Source organism: Rhinolophus sinicus, chromosome 4 (genome assembly GCF_057876585.1).
Source record: "Rhinolophus sinicus isolate RSI-liver-muscle chromosome 4, RSI-T2T, whole genome shotgun sequence".
Lineage (NCBI taxonomy): Eukaryota > Metazoa > Chordata > Mammalia > Chiroptera > Rhinolophidae > Rhinolophus > Rhinolophus sinicus.
Window position 1 is genome coordinate 85,511,338 of NC_142504.1, and position 24,934 is coordinate 85,536,271.

Genomic DNA, 24,934 nt, shown 5'->3' on the forward strand with positions numbered 1-24,934 from the left:
AACACAGAATGTTTTTCCATTTCTTTGTGTCTTCTTCAATTTCTTTTAAAAATGTCTTGTAGTTTTCAGCATATAGGTCTTTCACATCCTTGGTTAAGTTTATTCCTAGGTATTTTATTCTTTTTGCTACAATTGCAAAAGGAATTGTTTTTTGTATTTCTTTTTCTGAGATTTCATTGTTAGTATATAGGAATGCAATGGACTTTTGTACGTTGGTTTTGTAGCCGGCAACTTTACTGTATTCGTTGATTGTTTCTAACAGCTTTTTGGTGGAGTCTTTAGGGTTTTCTGTATATAGCATCATGTCATCTACAAAGAGTGACAATTTAACTTCTTCATTCCCAATTTGGATGCCTTTTATTTCTTTCTCTTGCCTGATTGCTCTGACAAGGACTTCCAACACTATGTTGAAAAGCAGAGGTGATAGGGGACAACCCTGTTGTGTTCCTGAACATAGAGCAAAGGGCTTCAGTTTTTCACCATTAATTATCAGATTAGCTGAGGGTTTGTCATATATGGCCTTTATTATGTTAAGGTATTTTCCTTCTATACCTATTTTATTAAGTGTTTTAATAAAAAATGGATGTTGTATCTTGTCAAATGCTTTTTTCTGCATCAATTGATATAATCATATGATTTTTGTCCTTTATTTTATTTATGTGATGTATCACATTGCTGGATTTGCGGATGTTGAACCATCCTTGTGCTCAGGGATGAAACCCACTTGGTCGTGATGAATAATCTTTTTAATGCATTGTTGTATTCGATTTGCTAAAATTTTGTTTAGGATTTTTGCATCTGTATTCATCAGAGATATTGGTCTGTAGTTTTCTTTTTTTGTGTTGTCCTTATCAGGTTTTGGTATCTGGGTAATGTTGGCCTCATAAAATGAGTTAGGGAGTACTATCTCTTCAATTTTTTGGAAGAGTTTGAGCAGGATTGGTATTAGATCCTCTTTGAAGGTTTGGTAGAATTCACTAGTGAAGCCATCTGGTCCCGGACTTTTGCTGTTGGGAAGGTTTTGGATGACTGATTCAATTTCGTTAATGGTGATTGGTCTGTTTAGATTTTCCAGTTCTTCATGGTTCAGCCTAGGGAGGCTATATATTTCTAAGAACTTGTCCATTTCTTCTAGGTTATTGAATTTGGTGGCATATAGTCCTTTATAGTATTTTTGGATGATCCTTTGTATTTCTGTGGTGTCCGTGATAACTTCCCCTTTTGCATTTCTGATTTTGTTAATTAGTGTCTTCTCTCTTTTTATCTTAGTGAGTCTAGCCAAGGGTTTGTCAATTTTGTTAACCTTTTCAAAGAACTAGCTCTTTGTCACATTAATTTTTTCTATTGTCTTTTTTTCTCTATTTCATTTTGTTCTGCTCTGATTTTTGTTATTTTCTTTCTTCTGTTTACCTTGGGTTTCATTTGTTCTTTTTCTAGTTCTTTAAGGTGTAACGTGAGGTTATTTATTTGAGATTTTTCTTGTTTCTTGAGATAGGCCTGCAATGATATAAATTTCCCTCTTAAAACTGCTTTTGCAGCATCCCCAAAATTTTGGTAGGATGTATTTTCATTGTTATTTGTTTCTGTGTATCTTTTGATCTCTCCTCTAATTTCTTTTTTGACCCAGTCGTTCTTTAAAAGTATGTTGTTTAATCTCCATGTATTTGTGTGTTTTCCTGCTTTCTTTTTGCAGTTGATATCCAATTTCAAAGCCTTGTGATCAGAGAATATGCTTGGTATGATTTCAATCTTAAATTTGCTGAGGCTGATTTTATGTCCCAATATATAGTCTATCCTTGAGAATGTTCCATGTACACTAGAAAAAAATGTGTAGTCTGATGTTTTAGGATGAAGTGCTCTATATATGTCAATTATGTCCATTTCATCTAATGTGTCATTTAGGACTGCTATTTCGTTATTTATTTTCTGTTTGGATGATCTATCCATAGCTGTCAATTAGGTATTTAAGTCCCCTAGTATAATTGTGTTTTGGTCAATTTCTCCCTTTTGTTCTGTTAGTAGTTGCTTGGTATATTTTGGTGTTCCCTGATTGGGGACATACATATTGATGACTGTTATGTCTTCTTGTTGTATAGTCCCCTTTACCATTATGAAATGTCCATCTCTGTTTCTTGTTACCTTTTTCACCCTGAAGTCTGTTTCATCTGATATCAGTATGGCTACATCCTTTTTTCTCTGGATACCATTTGCTTGGAGTGTTAATTTCCACCCTTTCACTTTGAGTCTATACTTGTCCTTGTAGCTGAGATGTGTCTCTTGGAGACAGCATATGGTTGGGTTTAGTTTTTTGATCCAATCTGCTACTCTGTGCCTTTTTGTTGGTGAGTTCAGTCCATTTACATTTAGGGTGATTATTGATATGTGAGGATTTCCCGTCATTCTAGCTTTAGTTTTCTGGTAAGGCTGTGTCTCCATTGTTTCTTTGCCTTTTTGTTGTTGTCTATTATTTCTGTGTGGTGGTATTCCATGATGTTTCCCTCTGTTTCTTTTTTTTTTACAGTATAGATTTCAGTTCTAGATTTTTCTGAGTGGTTACCCTTAAGTTTATGTAAAAGAAAGTTTGATATTTAGAATATTCCATTTTCTTCAGCACACTTACTTTCTCCATTCCCATATTCTGGTTCAGGCCTTCACTCTCCCCCTTTTTACGTTTTGGTTGCCACAAATTTTCCCTGTTGATGGTGGTCGAAATAGCCTCCTTTAGTATTTCTTGTAGTGCAAGTTGTGTATTAGAAAATTCCCTCAGCTTCTGTATGTCTGGAAAGGTCTTTATTCCTCCTTAATATCTAAAGGATATCTTCACCGGATATATTATTATTGGCTCATAATTTCTCTCTTTCAATAGTTTGAATATTTGGTTCCACTCCCTCCTGGCTTGTAGAGTTTCTGCTGAAAAATCTGATGATAATCTAATGGGCTTTCCTTTGTAAGTTACCGTCTTCTTTTCCCTGGCTGCTTTGAGGATTCTTTTTTTGTCGTTGATTTTAGACAGCTTCAATACAATGTGCCTTGGAGAAGGCCTGTTGGGATTGAGGTAATTAGGTGATTTATTTGCTTCTTGGATTCGAGGATCCACTTCTGTCCACAAGTTTGGGAAGTTCTCATCGACAATTTATTTGAATATATTCTCTGTTCCCTTCTCTCTTTCTTCTCCTTCTGGTATGCCCATTATTCTTATATTGCTCTTTCTGATGGAGTCAGAAAGTTCTTGTAGAGTTCTTTCATTTCTTTTAAGTCTCAAGTCTCTTTCTTCTTCCACCTGTGCAATTTCCAGGTTTCTATCTTTGATGTCACTGATTCTTTCCTCCATCTGGTCAACTCTACTACCTAAGCTGGCTTTTTCATTCTTCATTTCTTCTATTGAGTCCTTAATCTCCAGAAATTCTATTTGGTTCTTTTCTAAAATTTCAATCTCTTTTGTAAAATCTTCATGTTGTTCTTTGATTGTGTTTCTGAGTTCGTTAAACTGCCTGTCTGTGTTTTCTTGCATCTCGTTGAGTTTTTTCAGAACTGCAATCTTGAATTCTCTCTCATTTGAGTCACATTATTTTCATATCTTTAAGTTCCTTTTCTGGAGACTTTTCACTTTCTTTTTGAGCTGTCTTGTTGCCTTGGTTATTCATGGCAATTACTGATTTATTACTTCTCTTCCTAGACATCTATGGGAGTGACTTCTGCAACAGGTTGATAGGAAGAGGTCTTTCTTTTGTTTTCCAGTACTTGTTGGTAGAATGTTTTATTTTCTCTCTGACTGCAGCCTTTTTTTCTCTCTCACATGGTAGTGCTATGTTTTCTCTGCACTATTCCAGCTTCTCACACAATGGGGGGATTCCCTGGGAGACGGGCTTCTCCTCTGTTAATAGTTCACCTGGGTCACAGGGCGCAGTGTCAGTGTGGGTATGCGGAGAGCTTTTGAAGTTCCAAAGCTCTTCCTGCACCAGATTCAGAGCCCATATGTCTCAGCAGTTCTGTTTACTCCTGCAGGGATCCGCCCAGATAGGTGGGGCCAGGGGCGGGGTGAGTTGTGAGAGGTGGCCCAGAAAATGGTGTCGACCACTACCACAGCTGGTCCTGCTTCCATAGCTCCCTCCCTTTTGCTGGAACTAGTTGGGCTGCAAATCTGTGTCTGCGGTCCACAGTTCTCAGAACTGTAAATATTCTGTTCTTTTGATCTGACACTGCTACTGTTCTGCTTCTAGCACCGGGCAGGTGGGGGCGGGGTGAGCTCTGGGAGGGTAGGGAGGGGGCGGCTAGTCGCAGTGCCTAATGCTTATGTTCTCTGCCCGGCAGTGAGGGCTTAAACCACCGTTTTCAGCCTTCTTCCCTCAGTCTTTTCTCCAAGGTCTCTGCCATGAGCGTTGTGTTCAGCTGTGTTATATTCTGCCCCCTCAGCCCTGTGGGCCATAAGCGGAGCTTTAGCAGTCCAAGTTCTTCCGTTTCCCGCAGCTGTGGTAGTTCCGGGATGCAGCGAGCTCAGAGCACTGAGCTATGTCTCCATCCTGCGCCCACGTGGCTCCGTCTCCGCACTTCTCCCTTCCTTACCTCCTCCCCCGCTCGTGCGATTTGCCCCCGTTTAGCTGAATTCAGTAGTGGGCCTCTTCGTCTTGCCTGTCTGCTGTGCACGGAGTCCTTTGTGGAGTTATAGTTGTTCCATTTGTTGTAAAGTCTAGGGGAGATTTACAGAGGCTCACCTCATGCTGCCATTTTGATGACATCTCAATTTACTAAATTTTCAAGGATTACCTTACAAACATTAATTTAAGAAAAAAAATCCATTTATTTTCTACCTATTTTTCAGGAGTGACTTTATATATTCCCTCTGCCTCTGCTTTTCCTGATTCCCCTAGTTGGACATAAATTCTTCTTTTCTGAAACTCCCACATTATTTGTGTATCTTTGTTGCACATATACCTTGCATTACAGTTACGTACATCTATTTATATTCTTTACAGGGCATATCATATAGCTTTGTCCAGAGTGGAAGGAGTACATGAACAACAGACTGACAATAAAATACTGGAGATCCTCTCTGGGGGTACCAAGAGATTTATTACATACTCACACTTATAATTGGTGAAGAGATCACCCTAGGAAGCAATATTTGTAAATGTTTTCTGAGCTGGAGGCCAGAATTAACCAATTATTATGCTATCTCATTTATGTACTGGGGCAAAGATTTTCATAATACTAGAGTTTTTTTATACAACTGAACAGGGTTTTGACCTTCAAATTCTGTTTTTCACAGTCATTAAGTAGGAGAAAGATGGTTAACTTAAGAAAGGCAACTAACTCGCACCCACAGACAAAGGTGATTGTAGGTCTTATCATATTGGCAGAAGTCAGAATTGTCTTTGAGACAATCCATATACAGCTTACATTTTCAAGATTATGAGCATAACATTTCTGAGTCAGAAATGACTCTGCTACTCTATGGATTCCAATACCTGTAAAATCCAATACCCATTTATTGAGTACCATGATGGACAAAGCATTATGGGGAAACACATTTCAAGCACTATCCACCTATCCACTCTACAGCAAGGGGATTAGTTAAAACAAGGCGTAAATATACCACAAAACACCATCAATGTAATAAAATATGTGATAGGCACTATATGAACAGTCTAAGTAACATTCTAGATGGTAAATATTCTAAGGATTTAGAGGAGATGATGGCCATCCTAGGGATGGTCTAGACAGAGACTTGGATTATATTTTCTCAGCAGACATGTAGCCTCCAGGGCCTTTTGGCTTTAAAGTTCTTTTTTTTCCTTCCTTTCTTTCTTTCCTGCAAGTTGAATTAATATTGGCCAATCATGTTGGAAAAGAAATGAATAAATTTAATATAGCATTTCATCCCAGCTGGTTTTAATTGTCTGAATTGCTTTTAAGACAAACTTGTAACACAAGTAAAGAACTTCCTGCCAAACTATATGAATGCCATCTGGCCTGAAGTGGAATCTTGGTGGTCCAAGTCCATTCACAAGGAAAGTACAATTTACCACAACTATTCTGGAAGAGCCTGGAGGTTGGAGGAGTTGCAGCATTTCTCATCAGAACTGTTAAATGAGAAAAATGACCAAAGATGAACTGAATAAGCAATATTTCTGGAGAGCTAGAAGTTTTATGTATTTCAAAGTGCTTGTAATGGTGTAACAATATTAGTAACTGGGTAGAATATGAACTGTGGAGTGAAATTGGTAGGAGGTAATCATAAAGAACACATAAGAATGCTGGTTGAAGACTGTGTGACACAAATATATAAATCAAAATTTGTCAATGTTTGAATGTTCATTCAGCATACTATGAAATTATTAAAAATTACTGTAAAGACCACCTAGTTATATAGAAACATGCTTGTGAAGTACTAACAATTTAAGATGTCAAGATATAAATTCAATTGTACAGACTGTAAAAAGTGCCAATGAAAAAGGCTGGTTAGAGTTCGTACCCCAAAGATAAAAGTTATTGTGTTGTATGGTGCAGTCAATGTAATTCTTTTCTTTTTTTGTAATTTTCTTTTTCACCTGTGTATTTCCCAAAATGTCCATAATTTGATTATATTATACATTAAATATTGTACCTCTATTCAACAAACATTTCATGGTTTTATGTTTTTTTTTTTTTTAGGATATATTGCATATTAACTCTACCTTCAAAGAACCCTGAATCTAGTAAGAAGGTGAGATATAAAATCTTACAAATAGTATGGAATAGGTCAAGTAAGAGAGCCATTGGAAGTCAGATGAAAAATATCACATAAGACTATTGTGATCATGAGGCCTTAATGAAGGCAGTGCAGTTTGAATGGAATCTTGAAGGACAGAATTTTAATAGTGTTGAGCATGAAATGGCATTCTTGGACAAAATGCACCAACAACAAGGCAAAGATGGACAAGTATAGCTGTGGTTGTGGAAAAGCAAAAATTCCTATTGCTCAATAAACAGAGCAGTAAGGAAAAACGTGACTTAAAAGTGATGCTGAGGTCAGGTTTTAAAGTAGCTCACATGCCAGGATAAAAGTTGTACTTAGTCATTGCAATCTAATAGTTGATATGTGTATTTTACTTCAGAGTTTACGAGGTGCAAATATTTTCACATTCTTTACATATGATTTTCACAGTAATGTTTTGAATGAGTGATTATCACTCCAAATACAGATAACAAACTGCAATTGGAGAAACTAAATGACCTCCTAAGCTCATAGAGTCAGTCCCTTCCCCTTCTGCCAACTCCTGTACGTCCCAGTAGTTCATTCTCACCAACAATGTAGCATTTGCCATAATGCCTTATCATTAATTGCTTACTTTTTTCCCCAGAACATTCTATTTACATATGGAAAAGCAACCAATCCACCAGAAATTCCTATATGTCTTCAAACGATTCATTTAATTAATTTCTTTGTGGATAGGAGAGTATGGTGATTTGAGGATCACCTTAAAGTCTTGGTGTAATTCCTAGCTCTGTTACCTATTGGCTGTTTAAACTTATCAAATAGTTTACCCTTTCTGAGTGTAAGTGTCCTTATCTTTAATATATGAATAACATTTACCTTATAGAACTGTTCAGAGGAGTAAATGAGAAAATGTATAGAATGCCCAGCAGAGGCCTGACACATAATAATCATTAAGTTAGTGAATGTGTTACCTTATAATATTGTTGAAATAATAACTTTGAATTAATAACTAAATCTTGTCACTTTTATTCCTTTTTCCTAACTAGTTCAACCAGTTTCAAATGTCCATTTGAGCAACTTGATTGGAAGCCAGGAGCATGCCTTCTCTCTAAATGTAAGATGACCTCATCCTGCAGCCAAATGTTTACCTTCCCCCCTGCCTATCCCCATCGGTCATTTTGTTGTACATAGAGGATTTGGAAGGTTACAGAGAAGGAGTCAATAACTAAAACACAGAATAAGGGATTATAAGTAAGAATCATTTTACTTGAAGTGCAGTAGAGTCCTACATGTCAACTCACTCTAACCATCTTGCTTGTAGCATCATTAGTGAACTAAAAATACTAGGGTTATATACAACTCCTGCCAATGTGAAGAACTGACATTTACTGAGTTCTGAATATATTTGAGGCAATAACTAGAATATAATATAATATAATAGAATGGAATAGAATAGAATAGGAGAGATCCAAGATGGTGGCGTATATAAACACTGTGCTTGCCTCCTTCTGTGAACACATTAAAATTACAACTAAATTATAGAACAATTAACTTGGAGAACCATCTGAAGTCTAGCTGAACAGAAGACCTATGACTAAAACTATAAAGAAGCCATGTCGAGATGGTAGGAGGGGCAGAGACATAGAACAGGCCTCAAACCTCCCTGTGGCAGTTGAAAACCAGGTGGGATATCTTGAGCATGCAGGTTCCCCTGGCCCCCATACCAGGCTTCCCAGGCTAGAGTACTGGTGCCAGAAAGAGGGGCCCCTACAACATCTGGCTGTGAAAAACAGTGCGGATTCCAACTGTTTGGGTAGGATGGAAGGCTGTAGGAAACCCAGACATCCTCTTAAACAGCCCATGCACAAACTCACTCACTCACTCACAGGAACTTACCTTGGGCTCGAGCAGAGGGATGGTGACTCACGGGGCCTCAGAGACATACGGGGAGTAGACTGAGGTGTGTGACTTCAGTGGGAGGACTGGAGGACAGTTAGATTTCCCTATGTGAAATCCTGCTCCCATGCAACTGGTAGGCAGGCACCATCTTTCCTGTGTTGAGCCTGCCCCCACAGTCCAAATCCAAATCTGATTGGCCTGGTGAGCTCTGCTGTGTTGCCCTGCTGATTCAGCTGGGACCTCGCCTCCCTGAACTCCTGCACCACTGGAGGCACTTTCTCAATGAGCAGCCAGCCCTTCCTGCATTGCACTCTTTCTTGGAAAACTAGCAGAGTCCATGGACTCCAGGCAGGCAGCAACTGGCTGCAGACTTTCTCTGAGTTGCTCCAGGCTCAGCATTGGCACCAACCAGAATCTACATTAACCTGGTAACCACAACTCTTCTCACTCTAGTGACTCCCTGAGACCCTGCCTCACTCAAATACCACATGAGGCTTTTTCAATGGCTGAACCTTAAGGGAGCTGGCAGGTGACAGTGAACGTCCAGGTGTCCTGGCTTTTTGCAGAGTTACCCTAGGCCTGGTATTGGTGGCAGTTATCCTCAGTTCACAGTGTGGTCTCTCCTACGTGCCTCCAGGTTTAGCACAGGCAGGGAACAACTGTGGATCATTTTGTAGCTCCTACCTGGTAGTCCCTAGCCAGTCACTGGCAGTGGCTGACCTGGGCCTCCACTGGAGGCCCCAGAACCAACATACTTGGAGGTTTGCTTCAGACCACATCAGAGCACCACCCAATTAGCCCCACAAGTGGCACACACAAAGGGTGGTCTCAACAGAGCCCATTGGGATGAATCCCACTCAGTGGGGTAAACCTCCCACACAGCAGCCCATTAAATTGTGGACGTGGCCAAACCACACACCCAGTCAGCCTGAGGGTCAATCTCATCCACTGATGTGTCAATAACAATCAAGGCTCAACTGTAACAGGAGAGCACACATAACACACACAAAGGACACTCCTGGAGAACCCGGCTCATGTGACTAGGGAGACTGTACCATTGGGCCTATAGGACACCTATTATATAAGTCTACCTGGCTAAGACTAGAAGACATAGTAGATCTATCTAATAAATAGAAACAAACACAGAGAGGCAGCCAAAATGACGGAACAAAGAAATACATCCCAAATGAAAGACCAGGAGGAAAATCCAGAAAAAGAACCAAACAAAATGGAGGCAAGCAACCTATCAGAACCAGAGTTCAAAACAGTGTTTATAAAGATGCTCAAGGAACTTAGTGGAAATTTCAACAAAGAGACAGTAAACATATAAAAAAGACATAGAAACCATAAAACGAACAAAAAAACAAAAACCAGTCAGATGTGAAGAATACAATAACTTAAATATTATTTAAGAATGCACCAGAAGGAATCACCAGCAGACTGGATAAAGCAGAGGATTGAATCAATGATTTGGAAGACAAGGTAGCAGAAAACACCCAATTGGAACAGCAAAAAGAATCCAAAAAAATGAGGATAGTTTACGAGGCCTCTGCGACAATATGAAGTGTAATAACATTTGCATCATGGGGGTACCAGAAGAAGAGAGAAAGCAAGATATTGAGAACCTATTTAAAGAAATAATGACTGAAAACTTTCCTAACCTGGTGAAGGAAATAGACACACAAGTCCAGGAAGTGCAGAGTCCCAAACAGAATGAACCCAAATAGCCCCACACCTAGACACATTATAATTAAAATGGCAAAGGTTAAAGACAAAAAGAGAGTCCTAAAAGCAGAGAGAGAAAGGCAATTAGTAACTTATAAGGCCGCTCCGATAAGACTGTCAGCTGATTTCTCAGCAGAAACTTTGCAGGCCAGAAGGGATTAGCAGAAGATACTCAGTGTGATGAAAAGCAAGGACCTACAACCAAGATTACTCTATCCAGCAAGGCTATTATTTAAAATATAAGGACAGATAAAGACCTTTCCAGACAAGAAAAAGCTAAAGGATTTCATCAACACAAAACCAGTATTATAAGGAATGTTAGAAGGACTGTAAGATGGAAAAAAAAAATCAAAATTATGAATAATAAAACAGCAATAGCTACATTTCTATCAGTAATTACTTTCAATGTAAATAGATTAAATGCTCCAATCAAAGACATAGGAGGGCTGAATGGATAAGAAAATAAAACTCTTATATGCTGCCTAGAAGAGACTCACTTAAGCTTGAAAGACACAGACAGACAGAAAGTAAAGGGATGGAAAAAGATATTTTATTAAAATGTAAATGAAAAAAACACACACAAAAAAGCTGGGGTTTCAATACTTATACTACAGGGAATGGACTTTAAAACAAAGTCTATAAGAAGAGACAATGGATGACCCAGTAACCCCACTTTAGGATATTTATCTGAAGAAACCCAAATGCTACTTTGAGGGGACGTGTGCATATATATGTTCATTGTGGCATTGCTTACAATGGCCAAGATGTGGAGGCAGCCTGGGTGTCCATTGGTGGAAGAATGGATAAAGAAAAAGTGGTACACATATACGAGGAATAATGGAATAGTGGTTGGCCATGGAAGGAAATGGGTTCTTGCCATCTGTGGTGGCATGGATGGACTTGGAGGGTGTTTGTGCTGAGTAAAGTATGTCAGATGGAGAAAGACAGACGCAATGATTTTGCTTATATGTGGAATGTAAGAACAAAATTAACAAAAAAACAGAAAAAACTCATACAGAAAACAGTTTGATGGTTGCCAGATGGGAGGAGGGTTGGGGGTGTGAGTGAAAGAAGGGGAAGGGATTACAAAGTACATATTGGTTATTACAAATTAGTTATGGGTATGTAGGGTATAACATAAGGGATATAGTCCATAATATTGTAATAAGTATGTATGGTGCCAGATGGGTACTAGATTTGTTGGAGTGATAGGCGGCGGGGGTGGGGGTTAGAAGTAGGGTGAAGGGATTAAAAAGCACAAACTTGTAGTTACAAAATAGTCATTAGGATATAAAGTAAAGCACAGGGAATATAGTCAATAGTATGGTAATAACTATGTATAGTGTTGGGTGGGTACTAGATTAGTCAGGGGGATCACTTCTTAAACTATATAATTGTCTAACCATATGCTGTACACCTGAAATTAATATAAAATAATACTGAATGTCAACTGTAATTGATAAACTGAAAAACGGTAGGGAAAGGGGATGGGGAATAATAGGTCCAAATATCCAGGTATAAAATACATAAGTCACAGGGATGTAATGTACAGCGTGGTGAATATAGTCAATAATACTATGATAGTGTGGTACAGTGCCAGATGGCTGCTGGACTTATCATGGCAGTCACTTCATTAGGCTTATAAATGTTGAATAACTATGCTGCACCCCTGAAACTAATATAATATTGTATGTTATATTTTTAATAAAAATTAAAAAAAGGAGTAGAATAGAATAAGCCTCTTAAGCTTCAATTTGTAGGAGATTTTATCTCCTTATTCCTATACCACTGTGTTGTATTCTTGAAGCACATATTTCATATGCATCTCTCGAATTGCACCTTTTGTTATTGCACTAAGCCTGTAGAGTCAACAAGTGTAGGGTACCACCACGAAGGAACCCCATCCCATACTTGGTCTATACCTATTGCACTATCCAGAGCTGTGCTATTCAGCTACAGCTACACAAAGCAAACACACTATTTGGATATTTCCTTCTTATATTGGCCTTTCTGCTTCTCACTGCCATTTTGTTTTCTATCAAAGTTTCAATGTCCTCTAGGTCAGGCGCTTCTAGGAAGTCAGGCTTGATCAGTCATGATCTACCTTTTATCCTACGTATCTCTGGGAACTCAGTCTACCTATCACGATAACACCAATGTATATTAATTGGCTTTGGAATGTTTTACCAATCCTATTTTGGCCCATTTGCTCATTCATTTAAACAATATTTTGACGTAGAGAAACTAGTTTAATGAGAACTCTGGCATTTTTGGGATACCTTTTGGGATATGCTCAATAAATACTTGATACTTACGCTGTGGATAATGATGACAATTTGTTAAGTGATGTAAGGGTCAAGCAGCTGGGAAAATATAATTTTTGGCCTTAATAGGGGAGAACACATGCAAGTTTTAACTTTAAGTCTACAAATACAGTTTAATTAATTAAAAACTCTGGTCCCAATGTTCACTCTCCCAGCGTTAGACAGTCTAGTTATGGAGCTAAAATAGGTGGTTCCTTGAGATTAGGAAAAAGACAAGTATACGCACTAAACTGCTCATGGTATCAGGTCAGCACTAGAGATTTTGGGGATTCAGGGCATTTGGAAGAAGCCGTGCATCAAGCAGCCACTAGCTCTGGAGAAGGTGGTAATGGAAGCTGCCATAGAGAGGAGCCTTTTTCTAGTATGCTATGCTAGCATGGTGAGGTGAAGAGCCAATGGAAGACAGAAACCCCATTGCCTTTGCTTTCGTGGAATACTAGGGAGGATCAAACGAGCCTATAATTGTGAGTTTAATTGTCAACAATGGTAGATATGTCTGGGAAGCATTAAAGTAAATTCTTACTAGCTTGCAAGCTTCAGGAAGTAGCTTCTACCACCTCCTAGCTCTTTACTTGGAAGGTTGCCCAACTACTACCTCAGATACATGCCTCAGTTTCCCCTATTGTCTCCCACAGCCTCTTTACTTGCCCTGTACAACTTACTGTTCAGATTTTTAAAAAGAAAAAGAAATGAAATAGTATGTATTTAAAGAATTTATCTAATTAAATGTGTGGTCCACTTAGTCTTTAGAAAGTGTGCAAGTATTGCTTAATACATATGGGGCTTCTAATAATTTCTGTAAATATGGTATTATTAGATCTTGAATAGTTATGCGTTATTGTAACACTCTTAAGAGTGGAACAATCAAACTCAACTCATGATTTTTAACTCACAACATTTTCCCTGAAGCATTCCATAAATTTTAGCATTGTCCATACTGTATACATTTATAAATTGCCAGGAAACTAAGTAAACTTGTAAAGTACATCTGCAGAACAAATATATTTAAGCATTTACAAAGTATTACAAACCTTCAAACAATTCAATGTAGAGATTTATACATATGCTTTATAAGTAAGAATATGAAAGACAGATGAATTAGTACATAAAGTTTTTATTTAAAGTTTTCCCCTTCCAAGCAAGCTTCATTTACACATTCTAATACTGTACAAAATTTACATCATCTGTGACTTATTTATTCACTTTTCACTTTCTAATAGTTTGTGTCTTTCTGAAATACAGAAAGCTTTGCTTATAGTTCTCATAAATGTTTTTATTTATTTTGGTTAGAAATAAAAAATAAATGAAGAACAAGTCTAAGGAAAGCAAATATCCTTGTATAAACTGTGATGTTCGGATGAAATGGTGATAGTTGATGATAAAACGTTCTGAAGCAGACCTTGTTCTCTTTGTGATATCAGCTGGGATTTTCCCACAAAGCACTGTAGCTTTCTTTCTTTCTATATATTCATATGTTTTCAAGGAAAAAGAAATGAAAGTTGATTGCACTGGATATATATTTATATATATTTTTACAACGGATCCTTTGGATCTGAACATACAAATAAATACAAAAACAACAAAGATTGCACTGTACTGTAGAAACGGCATCGGATTCCATCTCGACATTCTCTGCAGTGAAAGCTTATCACGAGGCATTTTTAATCTGTGGCTTCCCCATGGTGTTGTTTTGAATGACACATTTGTTGAGGGAGTCAACATCTCTGGGTGATTGAAATAATATTTTAGGCTTTTATTTACTCCTAATGGATGTTTATCCAGCTCTGAAGAGCTTGAAAATCAAATTCGTGCCAGTTTTATTCTTTTGACTGGCCACACTGAGAGGATATCATACTCTGCTGACCTTCTGCTTCTGTTTCTTAGGCTCCTAAAGACAACATGGAATTGCTCATTTAACTGAACCCAGGCATCTCTGGTGATTACAAACACATATGATGAGTTCGGGGAATAGTCAGGGTAAGACATGTGTTTTTCTAGAGCCAAATCTAGAGCCAAGGTGAGGAAGAGAGGGAAATATTTGTTAGGAGCTATAATTTGCTCCTGTGGCTCTTTTAAGTTGTATGTTTTAGGGACATGGAGACAGCTGGGACTGTACTTAAACTATCCTTTCTTTTTGTCCCTAAATTCCTGAAAGCAATCTCTCAGTTTTCATTGTGTAAGTTTGGGTCAGAGGTGTTGTCCAATAGAATCTCTTCAATATTTTATGACTGTCTGTCAGTTCTAACATTTGAAACAAATAACAGGTGTGTTCTCTACTTATTTATATACTGCAAAAAATGAGAAAGCCTCCGTGAACTGAATAGTGACAAAGTGTATTTTGTTTTTAATCTTTCAGTAAAATTAAGGACACAGAAACGATAACTCTGCCTAACCTAGAGCCTACAGGGCAGAAAGCAATTGCTGCGAGAGCCAACACCTTTCTCTTCTCTGACCCCATAAGATGCTGTAAGGGGCAGAAGGTATATGAAATAAAGTTATATAGAAATAAAAATGTTTCTCTGTAATCTTACATGGTTTTCTCTAACTGTGTTGCCTATGGAGTCTGTGAAGTAGCCACAGGTTAGGAATATAGAATCAAGTGGCAATTTCTGTAATGCAGGTTAAGTATTTTAGTGGGTCCAATTTTGAATATTAATGAACACAATATCCCCAAAACTTCAACATAGCTCACATGCAGCTAGACGACAATGCACAATACTGATCTTCGGTCTCTCTGGGGGCACGCTTCTGTATTTTATCTTTCTCCTTTTGAAAGTTAAGATCCACGTGAGGAGTTTTTGTAAAGCTGGGACAAGTTAAAACCAGTTTGAAATGGGAGTCTGTCACCAAAGGAAGTTTGGCGTGATCCAAGTTACAGACATAGTATCTGTTCAAGAACAGGTCTTTTTTCTCTTGTAGTTACTTGGAAATCATCAGCAACCAAGGGTGAGTTTCGGCAGTTGTACCATTGGAATACATTGTTCCTAGAATAATAGTGATGTCACCTGTCCTTGTTTCCTAGAATGTGATACTGTTCATTCCAGGGCTTCCTGGTGTTATTTGTTGTAAGGTACACAGGCAGGCAGGATAACTGTTGCACAGGCTGGGCCTGCCAGTGGTTCTGCTACATCTCCTTCCAGTTCTGTCCAGGTGCCTTTTTCTGGACAATAGCATATTGTAGAGGACTTGTAGGCCCCCTGTAATGGCAAAGCAGGGTGCACTTAAGAAAGAACGTTTGGAGAAGTGCAACGACAACCTTATTTATCACATTTACAGTGGAAAGAAAATACCAGTTATCTGCTCTTGCTTAAAAACTCCAAATGAAAGCAGTGGATTTTAAACTGTTTTATTGCAAAGGAAAATTTGAGATCGACAAGATTTCAAAATCTGTTTGTGTGTGTGTGTGACATAGAAGTGAAGTACTTAGATCATCCTGGATGATCAACAAATTCCTTAAAATAATTGACCAAAAAATAGAAATTATCCACCTGGTTTAAGTTAAAAAAACACACAAAAAAACCTCACCTTAAATATTTGAATAATTGAAGTAAATTAGATTTTAGATTGTTGCCTCAACTTTTCCATTTTTATTTTATTACTGTAGAGAATTGGAGCTGGGGTGCAAAGCCAGTTTAAAATAAACTGGAAATGAAGGCTTGCCAACTTCTTCACACATTAATTTATTTATTTTTCCTCAAGAGGCCACATGAGAAATAAAAATGTCTTTAATCTTGTTTCTTTTGTCAACGTCTGGGGCTAGTGCTTGTATAACATTTCCATTCCCAAACAAAAGCAGCTTTGTTTTTATCATAGGCAAAAAACCAAAGAAAATTCCCAACCAATCTAACATTTTCTGAAAGTGTACTCCTATAGTCTGGTCCCAAACATATATACTCTTGTAGACAGCAATTTGCACCAATGAAAAAGCACATGTACAAATATCTAGTTACATATACCGCGGGTGCCAAAAAATGTATAGAAATTTTAAGAAAGGAAAAAACTGTATTAAAATTATGCTGATGGTAACCACTTTGAGCACCTCTTGTAATTGCAGAAGTGGTATTCATCTTTTGTTATCGGTGCATATTGAATATTACGGTTTAATGTAGTTTTCCTTTCCTTTCTTTTCTTACAATGTGTATACATTTTTTTTGGCACCCTCTCTCTATATTTGCCTCCACATAACTAAGAACTTTTTAAAGCTCCCCCCAAACTTTATATAACTACCTTGTTTGATGAAAAAGCAATAAAACTGATATTATTAAAACCCAAAATTAACCTTATAAACCAACAATATAAATAGTTAAAATATAATAAGTCGTCATTTAAAAGGTGAGTATGTAGACCACTAGACCCTAAGTGTCTCCTGATGTGATGCAGTTTGAAGTAGAGAGCCACCGCCTTAAGTGTTCTTGCCAAAAATAAATAGATAACAAAAGAAATTTTGAAAAAGAGAAGAGCTGAACTTAATTCTGGCCTTATCTCTAACTTCCAGTCTGTAGGAAATATGGAGACAGGACTATTTTAAGTGACAGCACAAGGAAGTAATTAGCTAATTTCAGAGTGTTGGATATTCTATATGGTAACTCACCTTACTTTTTCAACAAATCAAGGGTATGGAACAAGAAGTGGGGGAGGGGTAATTTTCCCACTTGCAGAAGATGTAAAAGAGATAACTAGTACAAGTCAGACTTGTTGGATCCTGTTTTGAACATGTCAATTTGAAAACGTTTTTTTTCAAGTGAATAGGAAAAATTTAAATATGGATATAAAAGAATTATCGTTAATTTTGTTGGTTCTGATGATGATAGTGTGTTTACCTACATGAATGATTTTTTTAAAGATAAATACTGACACATTTAGAGTGAAAAACTATGATGTCTAGAATTTGATTCAAATTACTTTAGTAAAAAAAATTTAAAGGAAGGATAACTGAAGTAAGTATGGCAAATGTTGATGGATGTTGAAGTTGGATGATGTATAAATGAGGGCCCACTGTACTCTCAATTTTGGTGTATGTTTGGAAATTTTAATGAAAAAGGGGTGGGCGGATGAAACACAATTGCAAATTACAATCCTAAATAAAATGGTGGGTATTTTACAATTAATTTCTATTTTTCATGTCTTACTGGTCAGAAACTTTTCAGACTTTCCTGTTTGATTTCTTTTTTTTCTTTTTCTTTTTTTAAAATTTTTTTATTGGGGAACAGTGTGTTTCTCCAGGGCCCATCAGCTCCAAGCTGTTGTCCTTCAATCTAGTTGTGGAGGGCGCAGCTCAGCTCCAAGTCCAGTCACTGTTTTTAATCTTTAGTTGCAGGGGGTGCAGCGCACCATCCCATGAGGGAATGGTTGAACCAGTAACCTTGTTGTTAAGAGCTTGTGCTCTAACCAACTGAGGCATCCGGCCTCTCCCTCTCCTTTTCGATTCCAACAGAACATTTGTAAAATCACTACAAGTCTGAGTTTTAGTTGGAAAGCCAGAATCACATAAGCATAGGGATGGAAAAGAAACAGAAACCTACCCCATTTTATGATACAGTTGCTCAGAGAGGAAATCAGTTCTACAGCAACCATACTGATTCTATTTTATTACTTAAAGTAATTTACTGCTTGCATATAAGCGTGGTGCCCTTAAAAGGTACATGTGTGGGTGATAACACATTTTGAGGGAAACAAAAAGCACAAACAGAAAGGAGCAGGAGAAGTTCAATGTGGGCACGTACCATACTCCAACTGTAGCCTCCCACAAGGTAAATGCTGTCATCAAGTACTGCACAGCCAGGACCACTTCGACCCTCCAAAATGGGAGTTTGGAGAATATTCCACTGGTCACCTTTTGGGTCATAGCACTCCACGAGCATTACATCAAGGTGGGAGAAACCTAAGTGACATATCAAAATGGAATCACAAAAGAATAAACTCTCAGGGTCCCAATTTAAGTCTAGAACTTCCTTTAAAAAAAGGTCTAGAGCCAAGAAGTAGATCACTATGTATTTGAAGACACATTTTCTGGTGAAATTAGGAAATACGTCAGGAAGACCTAAAACAAACAAAAAAATCCAACTCTAGTGTTTCAAATTAATTCTAAGCAAGAATACCTAACTAGATGTCATTGGTAAAGATATCATTGGTTGATTATACAGTGGTAGACCTTATTAAAAATGGTTTATTAATACCTTGTTTAAAAGGTTTAAAATAATCATAGTTAAAGCAAGCATTTTATGGAGTACTTTCAATAAGCTGTTTGTTTTCTACTAAATGCTTTATACAAATGAACTCATTTAATCCCCTCAATCATCCTATAAGATAGGTATACCATTTTATTCATTTTATAGATAAGGAAACTGAGGAACAGTGACAGTTAATGACTTGAGTAAGTCACATGGCCAGTAAGTAAATAAGCTGAGATTCGAATCCAAGTGAACAGGCTTCAAAGTTTACACTTTCACAGATTAAGCTATATTGCTTTTCTCAAACAAATATTTAACTCTCTCAAAGTGTTTTAACTAGTTAAAAATATGTTGTTCAGAATTTTTTACCTTTTTGACAGCCAACTATGTTTATAATCAGCTATGATTATATAAACAGTTTCCATATCTACTAAGGATCAGGTTTTGAGTAGGGGGTTAACGTTCACTGAAGGGCTTCTCCTCTAACTTCTGATAAAGTTATTCTTAGTGGCTGGAGCAGTCACTAGGTCACAGAGAACAGCTTAGGTTCCCAGACTCTATGGGATCCCTGCCTTTAATTTAGGGAATTCAAAATCCCTAGTGGGAGCTTCTTGGTCACTGAGTAAACCAAATTTGCTAGCTGACAATTAAAATGCATATACTAAATTAACCAACAGACTGGACTCTTCAAATTAATTGAAAAGGTAGACCAAAAAGTAGAATAATTTTCATTGTTAAAGAGGCAGACAGATTATTTCAGGCCACTAACTTTTTACATGAATCACATAGATTTGGGAACAATAGAGCAATGTATTTAATGCAACTCTGTGATATATTCCTTTCCTTAACATTAAGATAACTGATGAAATTTTTGAAGTATATATACTTGGAATGAAGATTTGGGCAAATTCTTGGTTCTAAGCTTCTAGTGGCATCATATGAGGATGTATGTGCATTCTCTGTATCAAGCACATATATTTGTTGACTGTAATCCTTACAACCACCTAGGAAAGAATCATTATTTTGATTTTATAGACATGAGGTTAAATGTCTTGAGTAAGACTACGCAACTGTAAGTAAATAACTGGGATTCAAACCGAAGCTTAGGTGCAAAGTCCATACCCTTCCCTCTATGCCACAATACCTCCCTGAACCAACCTAATTTTGATGTGTGTGTGCTATTTTTCATTTAAGTTGTCATTACCCATGTCTTTTCTGTCCAAGTGTAACCACAAATATAAAATTTTCTAAAATAATTAGGTACTCTTGTACAAAGAAATTAGTAGAAATCATATTTTAATGCAGAAAGCTACAAAGGTGATATAAAATATATTGATGTAAAGGAATGGTGTATGGATTGAAATGAAGGAGCACCAGTGAAAGAGAAAAAGAATAAAAAGAGAAGAATTGCAGCAGTAAATGTAATCCTCTTCCACTGGGGAGAACTCTAAGATGAGCATCTAGATGGGGAAAATGACATTCCTGACTGACTATGAACTTGGAAATATTTACATAAAAATTGCACTTGTCCAGTCTTTATTATATTTAAGGGTAAATATGTATTAGGAAAAATAGAAAAAGTGTCTATGTCTAACCGATTTCTTAAGAAGGATATCTAATTGAAAAATAAATGCACAGATGGGTCTTATCTACCATTCCCAGATGGTCTATTTCTCTTTTAGTTCAGTTTCAAAGTTCATGGAAGGTCAGAGCTTAAAGACATTTTAGAGACCAACTAGACCAGTTTCTTCATTTTCACATGAGGAAACTGAGGCCCAAAGCAACAACATTCTCAAAATCGTAGATCTCTCTGCTTTCCTGTCAAATTCAGTGTTACATACATGCACATACACTACAAAAAGTTGCAGTAACATACAAATATGGAGGAGAAAAGAAGCCAAAACATGGCTCTAAAAATACTATGCTTTAAAACAGTTTTTTATTTAAAAAAGCAAATAGAAAAACATTTTAGAATCATAGGTGGTTCTAAAAAGAGTTAATTCTAAATTTAGACATGAAATTCTCAGTGTTTTCTTTAAGAAAAATCATGTATTAGCTTCTTTGTGCAGCTATGACATTACTATAGAAAATAATTTTCTGGAAAAAATCCATTACTATAACTTTGGTGATAAGGAATAATTTATTTTACTGAATTCATTGTTACAACAAATTGTTTGTGCTTTTTCAGTTATTAATGCTTTCATTTTTAATTTTCTGTAGACATCATTATTCATATCCTTAATATGTGTGGTAACTTAAAATTAATACTATCGGCAGAGGAGCCAAAATAAATGCCTGCCCAAGGGTACTGGTAATTTACACAGAGTAGATTTTATTTGGTCAACATGTTTTTTACTTGGTTAACTATGATTATCTAATGAGAAACCCCCTTAGCAAGAAACACAAGATGCAAATGATATTGTGATTTTAAAAAAAAGACCTTTCAAATGATTTCCTCCAATCGCATACAAGCGATCATTCATTACAGCCAAAGTGTGGATGGCGCGTTTTGTGTTCATGTCTTGTTTTCGAGCCCAGACATCCATTACGGGGTCATAGCAATAGAGCCATGGGACATATTCTCCATTGTGTACACCCCCTGTGAATTAAACATATACATACAAGTCAAGAACGTGTCTTGGAACTGAACTTTGTAACAGAAAGTGGAGGAATGACTTGCCTGAAATGTATATTTTCCCATTGTGCACTGCTCCTGCATGAGCTGCCAGAGGCTGAGGCAAAGAGGACACGTATCGCCATTCGTTTGTTTCTAGGTTATAACACTCCACGCTGGACAAATAGCCGGTTTCATTCCTTCCACCAATAACGTATAAATGTTTGTCCAACCGACATGCATAGAAACTGGCTCTTCTACAATGAAAATAACCCACCGTAAGTCACAAAAGGAACCCAGTCAGTCAGGGGAAGGAGGTACATTCTGCTTCAGAAAGGGTTACAAACCTTTGGAAATTACACATATAGCTATCTTCTAAATGTGAGACCTTATATAGTAATAATATGCATTGCCCATTATGGTTAACATTTTTGATATTAAAGTAACAGTAGAGGAGAAATTCACCAACTCTGTTTCAGTTCTTTTTATCTTGCTTTTGATACACTGTTAAAGTGTTCACTAATGTTTGGGATATTTGGTACCCTGTAAAGATATCACAGCTCAGGAAGACAAAGTGAAAAATGAGGTAGATAATGTAACAATAATAAATTATCTTGACATTCACTTTCTTTATGGTCCTTCAAGGGTCATTGTTCCCAATTTATAAGAGAACTACATCATCAAAAATTTTCTTCAATTATCATTTTTTTTCCTCTCCTCCCCAGTACTACTGCAAATAGAGAAACTTTTGTGAACTGAATATAATGTTGAAATTTTGCTCTTATATAACCAATTATAGGAATTTTGTCTAGTAGCTTTTGGTGTTGATTCGTACAAAGCTATAGGATATATTTTAGTCTCTTTTCGAGAGAGGCTATTTATTAAATTATCCCACTATGCCATCAAAGGCAAAAGACACAAGGTGTGTCGAAAGGATTGGAGACATGGAGACCAATTCTGAGGTAGACCAAAATCTAGGAGTGGTTAATGAGGACCTAAAGTAGAGTTCTAGAGGAAGACATGGCAAGGGGTGGTGAAAACATATTTTAAAGGAAGATGTAAGACTTAATAACTAACAAGATATGAGACCTGAGGGAGAATAAACGTTTGAAGAAGACTCAAAAATTTGGAGTTAGGACGACTAGGTTGAAATCTTAAGCAAATCCTTGACCCTGTGCGTCTTTTTTTTCATTGATGCTACCAGAATTATATATTCATAAGTATAACATATGGTCAAATACTGAAAAAGTACAGCTGTTAAGTGCTAAGCCACTCAGAGAATATAATTTGTATTTGATGAATTAAGCGTCTTCATAAAAATTGATGACAATACTCTTGGTCAATGTCAATAGCAAGATGAGGAGTCCTATTAGTTCTTATCAGGTAAACCTATATGGTCTGCAGAGTTTCCAATTTGTGTTTACAAAGTGCTCAAACTTCTGGGAAGCAGCATAGAGCACCTTGATTAACAGTTTGGTCTCTGGAAACAGATTGCTTGGCTCTAAGATTTATTGGGTATGTGGCCCTTGACACATCATTGAACCCCTCTCACTCTTAGGTTACTCTTTGTAGCATGACAATGATGATGGTACCTTCCTCACAGGGTTATCTGCAACTACACAGGTAAAGTGCTTCTCATAGTGTCTAGCATTTTGTTCATGCTCGGGAACCATCAGTTAATATTACCTGTATAAGAAGTTTTTAAAAATCAGCCATCAAGATGTTTGCATATAAATTTTCCTAATAATAGTTAAGTGGTAACTAAATTCTTTAATTTGTATTTGGATGGTTTTTATTACCATCTAGGTATGGTATATGTTACAGATGGCGATGTATTCAGTTTTATTTTATTTTATTATTTACAGCTTTATTGAGGTACCATTGACAAATAAAATTGCAATATGTTTAAAGTGCACAATGTGATGATTTAATCTATGCATATATTGTGAAAGGATTCCCACCATGAAGTTAATTAACATGTCCATCGCCTGACATAATTCCCTCCACAGTTTTTTTTTTTTGAGAGAATGTTTAAGATCTATCTACTCTCAGCAAATTTCAAGCATACAATATAGTATTATTAACTATAGTCACTGTGCTGTACATCTTCAGAATTTATTCATCTTACTACTAAAATTTTGTACCCATTTGAACAACTATTCCCCATTTCCCCCACCTCTATCCCTTGGCAACTACTATTCTACTCTCTCTGTCTTTAAGTTCAATACTTTTTTTTTTTGATTCCATATATAAATGCTATCATACAGTGTCTGTCTTTCTCCATTTGGCTTACGTCACTTAGCATAATGATTTTTAGTGCCATCCATATTGTCACAAATGGCAGGATGTCCTTTAATTCTATGGCTGAATATTATTCTATTGTATATACACACTATGTTTTTTTTTTAATCCATTTATCTGTTGAGAGACACAAGTTGTTCTCACATCTTGGCTGTTGTAAATAATGTTACAATAAATATGGGAGCACAGACATCTCTCCAAGATACTGATTTTGGTTCCTTTGGACATATATACAGAAGTGGGATTGGTGGATTATATGGGTCAATTATTTTTTATAGTCCTGAAATTGTTAGCATTATTGATAATTTTAGAATAGTGTTTTGGCTATGTTTGCTTTTTCTATATTTTCTTGATGCTTTTGAAAAAAAAATACGTGCTGTGGAAAGTTCAGAAGGATGATGAAGAACAACAATGAGGAAAAAAGGAGGAAGAAAAAAAGTAGGAGGGAGAATAAAGAGCAGGAAAGACAGATTTCATAAAATAAGTGTTGATAACCTGGGTCTGTCTTCTGAGGGGTCCATGAAGTTCTTTGGAAATTGTAATAAAATGTGTGTATGTGTGTGTGTGTGTGTGTGTGTGTACACATATATATGTTTTGCAAGTGTGCATTTTTTGGAAGAATATGGAGAAAGGTTTGGAGGAAGATTTTAATCAGAATATCAAAAGAATGAAAACCTAAAAAAAAAATTGGGATTTCCTGGTGTAGAGGAGTAAAAACTCATTGAAATATAAAATTAGGTTTAAAAATAATTGCAAAAGTAAGTGCATATAGGTGGACTACTGGCTCCTTCCATTTCTCTAGCCAGATTTCAGTTGCTGTCTCATTGAATATAATAAGTCAAGGTTATTTTACTAGTACTTTTACCTTCTCAGTTAAAATGTTTTATTGAAAAGATTGACACATGTCTAGAAAAATCTGTACATAGAAATTTCTTTGTACCATTGACACAAGAGTAGGTCATTATCCCTTTTCCATAAGATTCTATGACAGGTCTTGGAGCCTCTGAAATAATTTATTAATTTCACTAAAAGGCCATTTTATAATAACTTGTACTATGTGAGTTATAAAGTGCTGAGTTCTTCTATGCATTATATATTAGTCTAGAAGAGAAAATGCCCATTAGTATGGGAATCTTCTATTTAAGTTTAGATAGTGGAGAATAAAAGAAATAGCTCTCTTTGGTAGTGTGAATTCCTTTTATCT

At 36.7% G+C, this 24,934-nt stretch overlaps 1 protein-coding gene across 1 annotated transcript in view; it reads right to left on the reverse strand.

Moving 5' to 3' along the window:
- Window positions 1–13,745: 13,745 nt before the first annotated feature.
- Window positions 13,746–24,934, reverse strand: part of KLHL14 (kelch like family member 14) — a 96,593-nt gene continuing 85,404 nt past the window's right edge. The window contains exons 5-8 of the mRNA XM_019740783.3: window positions 21,496–21,686; window positions 21,256–21,414; window positions 18,369–18,526; window positions 13,746–15,842 (exon numbers count right to left, since the gene is read on the reverse strand). Of these exons, the coding sequence (XP_019596342.1) occupies window positions 15,702–15,842; window positions 18,369–18,526; window positions 21,256–21,414; window positions 21,496–21,686 (649 nt within the window). The 3' untranslated portion in view covers window positions 13,746–15,701. The remainder of the gene's footprint in view (window positions 15,843–18,368; window positions 18,527–21,255; window positions 21,415–21,495; window positions 21,687–24,934) is intronic.